This window comes from Calidris pugnax, unplaced genomic scaffold (genome assembly GCF_001431845.1).
Source record: "Calidris pugnax isolate Ruff unplaced genomic scaffold, ASM143184v1 scaffold566, whole genome shotgun sequence".
NCBI classification, from domain to species: Eukaryota; Metazoa; Chordata; class Aves; order Charadriiformes; family Scolopacidae; genus Calidris; species Calidris pugnax.
In genome coordinates, this window is record NW_015091314.1 from 10187 (window position 1) to 16824 (window position 6638).

The 6638-nt window shown below is 61.0% G+C and overlaps 1 protein-coding gene across 1 annotated transcript in view; it reads right to left on the reverse strand.

Annotated features, from left to right (window-relative positions):
* Positions 1 to 3233: 3233 nt before the first annotated feature.
* The window catches only part of METRN (meteorin, glial cell differentiation regulator), a 15402-nt gene continuing 11997 nt past the window's right edge, over positions 3234 to 6638 (reverse strand). Inside the window, exons 2-4 of the mRNA XM_014960893.1 lie at positions 6164 to 6623; positions 5246 to 5305; positions 3234 to 4439 (exon numbers count right to left, since the gene is read on the reverse strand). Of these exons, the coding sequence (XP_014816379.1) occupies positions 4132 to 4439; positions 5246 to 5305; positions 6164 to 6623 (828 nt within the window). The 3' untranslated portion in view covers positions 3234 to 4131. The remainder of the gene's footprint in view (positions 4440 to 5245; positions 5306 to 6163; positions 6624 to 6638) is intronic.

Below are 6638 nucleotides of genomic sequence, written 5' to 3' on the forward strand. Positions count from 1 at the left end.
CCCCTTTGTGCCCCGCGATTCACACGTTCGGGCTTTTATCCGGCAGCCGGGGAGGAGGAGGAGGAGGAGGAGGAGGAGGGCGAAGGGGGCAGGAGAAGGGGGGGGAAGAAGGGCCAGGAAAAGGGGGAATGGCGGGAAACGCGGCTGCCTTTGTGTGACCGGGGGTGGGGACAGGGTCCAGGGGACATCTCTCCAGTGTCCCCCCTCTGAGTTTTGCCATCCCAGGGTGGACACCCACCAGCAGTGGGGCTGAAGGGCTCCACGGTCCCCCTGAGGGTTCCCTGGGCTGGGATGTCTCTGTCCCCCCCCCTCCACGATGGTGGGGCTGATCCCATGGGACGAGGAGCCCTGGGCACCACAATTCCACCAGGGAGCTGGTTTCGGGGCACTGCTCTTCATGGTGTCCCCAAACCCACCCTCCTGGGAGGTGGGGGGGGCTTTTGGAGTGGGTCTCTCTGGACCATCCCCAGGGATGCTGCGGAGAAGGTGGGCATCGTGATGCCCGCAGAGGGGACCCTTCCCTGGGCTCACAGGGTGCCCGTCCCCGTTGCCAACGCTCTCTCCAAGCCCAGCTGGGATCCAGCTGCCCTTCCTGAGACCCCCAGCTCCCAAAATCAGCCCCCAACCTGCTTTTCCCCCACACTGAGCTGCCTCCCACCACATTTTCCACCCTGCAGAGGAAATACTAAGCGGGATGGAGCTTCTCCCAGTGTGTTTTTTACCTTCTGTGGCCACGCTCCGTGCCAAGAGCCAGGAATTCAGCTTGGCCGGGGCCGGACTCCGCTTTCGGGGCGATGCTCGGCCAACGGGGAGATGGGGATGCCGAGGCCAGGGCAGCCCCAAGGAGCTGGGGAAGGGTCTGTTATCCCCATCCTCCAGTGGGGAAACTGAGGCACCGGCTGCCTGATGCTCCCCCCCCCACCCCGTGGGATGGTCCCGTAGGAAACTCGGGAAGCGAGAGCAGCCGACCCAACCTGACAGGGGGCAGAGGGCACCGAAAACAGCTCAACAAACCTCTGTGGCAGGGAACGAGCGGGAGAACAGCCCTTTCCGCCGCTGCAGAATGAGCTGGTTTGGCCAAATAAACAGATTTGAAGAAAAACAAAGGGATTTTTTTGCTGCTGGACAGCAAGGCGCCGGATGCCGGGCGCATTAAAATGCCATAATTTAGCTGCGAGGAATGTGCTGGATTGCAGCGGGGTCGGAGCAGCCCTGCTCTATCCCCGGGGCGTGCAGAGGATGCCGTGGGCAGCACAATTCCCTTTGCACCTCATTTATTGCTTTTCCAGCCTCTTTTTTTCCTCCTCCGCTGGGTTTCCCACTCCTTCCGCCCCCTTCCCCCTGCCTGGCTCAGCTCCTGCCCACCGCCAAAATCCCAAAATCCGAGGGGATGCTTGGCATCCTTGAGAGTCCGGCGTGGATTTCCCCCAGGGCCGGATCCTCCCAGCCCCAAACTCAGCACCAAACTTTGGCAGTAAAGCATAAAATAAGCATTGGAGACCCTTCTCAAGGGAAAACACGTGGTGTGTATCAAACCCACTGGGCAGGCTCGCAGGAAGGGTCTTATCACAACCAGATCATCATTTTATATATATATATGTGTCTATATTTATATCTGTACACATACATATATATTTAACTCCCCCAGCACTCTTTGGAAACGCATTCTTGGCGAGGAAAAGCACGTTGTGGTCAGCAGGGGCACCAAGTACCCGGCAGTTCAGCCTGTCTGGTGTTATTTGAAAAGGTGTTATTGAAATAATACCCAAAAAGTATTAGAGCACAAGCTGAGGTGTGCCGTGACCCCCGGCTGGGGGAGTTTGGGGGGCTCGGGGGGGCCTGAGGAGGCTCAGGGCAGGGATACTGAGCTTTTCCAGCGCTGAGATTCTGTGGGGACGATTGATGGGGTGGAAAGATCCCTGGCTGGGGGTCCCATGCCCCATACCTGGCTTGGATGTCACAGAATCACAGAATCTTCTAGGTTGGAAGGGACCTTAAAGATCATCTTGTCCAACTGTCAACCTGACTGACAAAAATAGACACCCACACAACAAACAAGGAGCATCATCACTAAACCAGACCTCCCAGCACTACATCAACCCGTCTTTTGAACACCTCCAGGGATGGGGCCTCAACCACCTCCCTGGGCAGCCCATTCCAAGGGCTGAGAACCCTTTCAGTGAAAAAATTTTTCCTAATATCCAGCCTGAACCTCCCCTGGTGCAACTTGAGGCCATTTCCTCTTGTCCTGTCGCCTGTGACTTGAGAAAAGAGACCGACCCCCACCTCTCTACACCTTCCTTTCAGGGAGTTGGAGAGAGCAATAAGGTCTCCCCTCAGCCTCCTCTTCTCCAGGCTGAACACCCCCAGCTCCCTCAGCCTCTCCTCATCAGACTTATTCTCCAGACCCCTCACCATCTTTGTCGCCCTTCTCTGGACCCGCTCCAGCACCTCAATGTCTTTTTTATGGTAGGGGGCCCAAAACTGGACACAGCCCTCAAGGTGAGGCCTCACCAGTGCCCAGTACAGGGGGACAATCACCTCTCGGGCCCTACTCCCCACGCTGTTCCTGATACAGGCCGAGATGCTGGTGGCCTTCTTGGCCCATGGGACATGTCCCATGTCCCACCCCGGCCAGGTTCCTGTCCCCCCTCACCACCATCCAGGGACCCCTGGGCAGCCCGGAGGAGTGGGAGCCGGAGGCTGGGATGGGGGGGGGATGGTGGAGCCCCGGTGGAGGGGGCAGCGGTGGGGTGGGAGCGGGCAGGGCTGGGAAGCCGGCGTCACGCAGCCCGGCACAATGAGGCCTTGTGGCCGGTGGCTGTGACAAGAATTGTCCCTGACAGTGGCTGCGCTGCGGGGTCACCCCCCCGGCACGGGGCCACGCCGTCCCCCTCCCCATCCCCGCTCCCCCGGGGCTGCCTGGGGAGAGGAACCCCCAAGTGACCCACCTCGGGGAACACCAGCCTTGAGAAATACCCATTTCTCTCTCCCTATAGATAAAGATATAAATATTAAGGTGGTTTCCAGCCCCCTGGCTGGTGCTGGTGCAGGGGGGATGTGGCACCAACGCACCGGTGCCAGCACCAACACCCCCCCGTGGCACCCGTTGGTGAACAACCCCCCCAAGCTTTTTGTAAAATAAAAAAAGAGATGCACACGCTACAAATACAGCTTAGTTTATAAAAAAAAATAAAAATGAAAAGTCACAAATTTGGTATCGTTATAACTTTAGTGCACATACGATGCCCCCCACCCCCACGGTCAAAAATCCCCCCCTGGCTGGCACGGCGTGTCCCGTCACCGGCAACCGGGCACGGTGGGACCCGGTAGCCACCGTGAGGCCACAGCCCCGGGTGACGGGTGACACAGCCCCGGGCTGGTGGTGATGGGTGACACAGCCTGACCTCTCCCCACTCCCACGGCACCTCCTTCCATCGGCGCTTTGGTCCTGTCCCAGCTTTGCCGGGGACTCCTCCTCTCCCCACGCCAGCCTTCCTCCCACCTCGCCATCCTTCTTGCTTCCTTCAGCCTCACTCCTCTTCCTCAGCATCCGCCCCACGGCTCCTGCCCGTGCCCCACACCGCAGGCAGGACCGGGGCACGGCTCACCACCATCCTCCTCCCTTTTCCACCCCCGACATTACAAATCCACCTCCTGGCCCTTCCTCACCCCACCGTGCCCACCGTGCCCCCAGCCCTGCCACCACGGCCACCCACCACCGAGCCCTCCCCCGGGGTGGGGAGGGGGGGAATGGCTACCCCCTCGTATCGGACCCACCGTGCCCCACAGCATCCCCTGAGCATGCAGCACCCCGAGCCCGCAGCACCCTGCTCCCCAGGGCGCCCCAACCCATTGCCCCACAGAGCTGCACCCCTCACCCGGGCAGGTCCCTGGGGACCACAGATGAGCGAGCGTGTCCTGGAAAAATCCATTCCCGTAGGGTTTTCCCAGGACCATTCCCCCTCCCCAGCCCGGCGACGGGGGCTGCTGGAGCCCGGCCACCGAGTGCCACGCTCCCTCCGGGCATCATCCCTGCCGGGCTGCATCCCCCCGGGGATGCTCTCACTGCCTTTGCGGGACCCCAGCCCCCCAAACACCCGTGGGGCCGGGCCGCCTTCCCCAAATTCTTCAGTCCACGGGGAACTCGCAGGGGTTCTGGCGCGTCCGCCGGGCCCCCTCGTAGATGCGCTGGAAGTCCCGGTAACGGGGCGCGCAGCTCAGCCAGGCTTCTCCAAAATGCAGCCACCCGGTGAAGAGGAAGGTGCCGGGGCCCGGTTTGACGCCGCAGCGCAGCGGGGTACGGATGCTGCCCCCCGGCCGCCCCCCCGCCTGGAAGAGGGGGAACTTTTGGCGGTGGATGCGGGTGGCGCTCACCCCGATGACGGATTCCTGCAGCTCCGCATCGTTGGAGACGCTCCGGATGCTGCCGCGGATCACTGCGGGGGGAAAGGGTGTCAGGGTGTCCCTGTCCCTGTCTCCATCCCTCTCCCTGTCTCCATCCTCGTCCCTGTCCTCATCCTCATCCACATCCCTGTTCCCATCCTTGTCCCCCTCCTCATCCTCATCTTAGTCCCCATTCCCATCCATGCCCCCATCCCCATCCCCGTTCCTGTCCTCATCCCCATCCCCATCCACATTCTCTGTCCCATCCTTGTCTCCATCCCCTTTCCCATCCCCTTCCCTATCCCCAAGCACATTCCCATCCACATCCTCATCCCCATCCTTATCCCTGTCCTTGTTCCCAAACCCATCCCCGTTCCTGTCCTCATCCCCATCCCCATCTACGTTCTCTGCCCCATCCTTGTCTCCATCCCCTTTTCCATCCCCAAGCACGTTCCCATCCACATCCTCATCCCCATCCCTGTTCCCATCCCAGTTCCCAAACCCATCCCTGGTCCTGTCTTCATCCCCATCCCCACTCATGTTCCCATCCACATTCCCTTCCCCATTCCCATCCCCGTTCCAACTTTTTCCTTACCCCTGTCCCCATCCCCGTCCCTATCCATGTCCCCATCCCCGTCCCCATTCCTATACTCATCCCTGTCCTCATCCCCATCCATGTCCCTGTCCCCATCCCTGTCCCCTTCCCACAGTGGCCTCTGTGACACTGATGGCTCCAGCCCAAGCCACCCCGGCCTGGGAAAGGGAGGCCAGGGCTGCCTGTGGGGCTGTTTCCCCCAGTTTGATTTTCCTTCCCTCCCCCAGAACCCCCCCAGAACCCGGTGGTGGGGGCTGCACTCACCAAAGTCACTAGTGCAAATGGCCATCAGGATCTCGGTGTCGTTGCACGGCCGGCACGCTCCTGCAATGGCCAAGCATTTGGTGACCCACCCCGGATCCGGACCCTCCACCCCCTCACCCCCCCGGCACAGACGGGGACACCCCGGGAAGGGAGGAGGCGCCATCCCTGGGGAAACGGAGGCAGGGCTGAGCCGGGGAGATGGGACAGGAGATAGTCCCAGGACACCCGTCCTTGGGCAGCTTATGGGGAAAACACCCCCAAAGCCCATCCCAGAGCCTGAGACATGTAAGTCTGATGAGGAGAGGCTGAGGGAGCTGGGGGTGTTTGGTCTGGAGAAGAGGAGGCTGAGGGGAGACCTCATCACACTCTATAACTACCTGAAGGGGGGTGTAGAGAGACGGGGGTTGGTCTTGTCTCCCAAGTCACAGGAGACAGGACAAGGGGAAATGGCCTCATGTTGCACCAGGGGAGGTTTAGATTGGATATTAGGAAACATTTCTTCACGGAAAGGGTTATCCAGCATTGGAATGGGCTGCCCAGGGAAGGGGTTGAGGCACCATCCCTGGAGGTGTTCAAAAGCCGGGTAGACATGGTCCTCAAGAATACGGTTTAGTGATTTTTTTATTGCTTATTTATTTTTTGTCAGAGTTGGGTTGATGGTTGGACTAGATGATCTTTAAGGTCCCTTCCAACCTAGAGGATTCTATGAAATGGGCACAGCCTCTGTGCCCGGAGAAAGCCCCTCGTTGAGAGGGAAAGGCTGGATTAGAGCCTGGGCCAGCGACTGGTCCTGCAGTGGCCGGTGCCACCGCCAGCGAAGGGCATTCCAGAGTTGGGTTGATGGTTGGACTAGATGATCTTTAAAGGTCCCTTCCAACCTAGATGGTTCTATGTTTCTATGTTTCTAGGGGGGCTCACCTTCTCCGGTGAGGCTGGCGGCGGGCAGCGCCGGGCGGGCCAGCCAGTCCCCCCGCAGCTCGTAGCGGAAGGCGGCGATGCGGCGGCTGATGTCGCGGTGCGGGGTGGCCTGCAGGAACAGGGCCACCTTCTCCCGGGGCAACCAGCTGAAGCAGCGGACGCGGGGCCGGGGGGCCTCCGGCAGCAGCAGCTCCAACACCCCTTCCCTTTCCAGGTAGAGCTGAGCCCCCCGAAAAGTGCCGGAAGGTTTGACGCAGGCGGTGACGTGGCGGGGGTTCTGTCCCTTGACGGCGGCGGTGGTGGGGGGCAGGCGGGGGTCCAGGCGGAGGCGAAGGGCCCCCGTGGGGTACAGCCACTCCAGCCAGCCCTCGGCGCAGTGCAGGGAGAGCTGCTCCACGCTGCCCGCCTCCTGCGACAGCCCGCTGCCGGGCACAGCGTACCCCATCAGCCGGGACCCCCCCTCCGGGTGATGGGG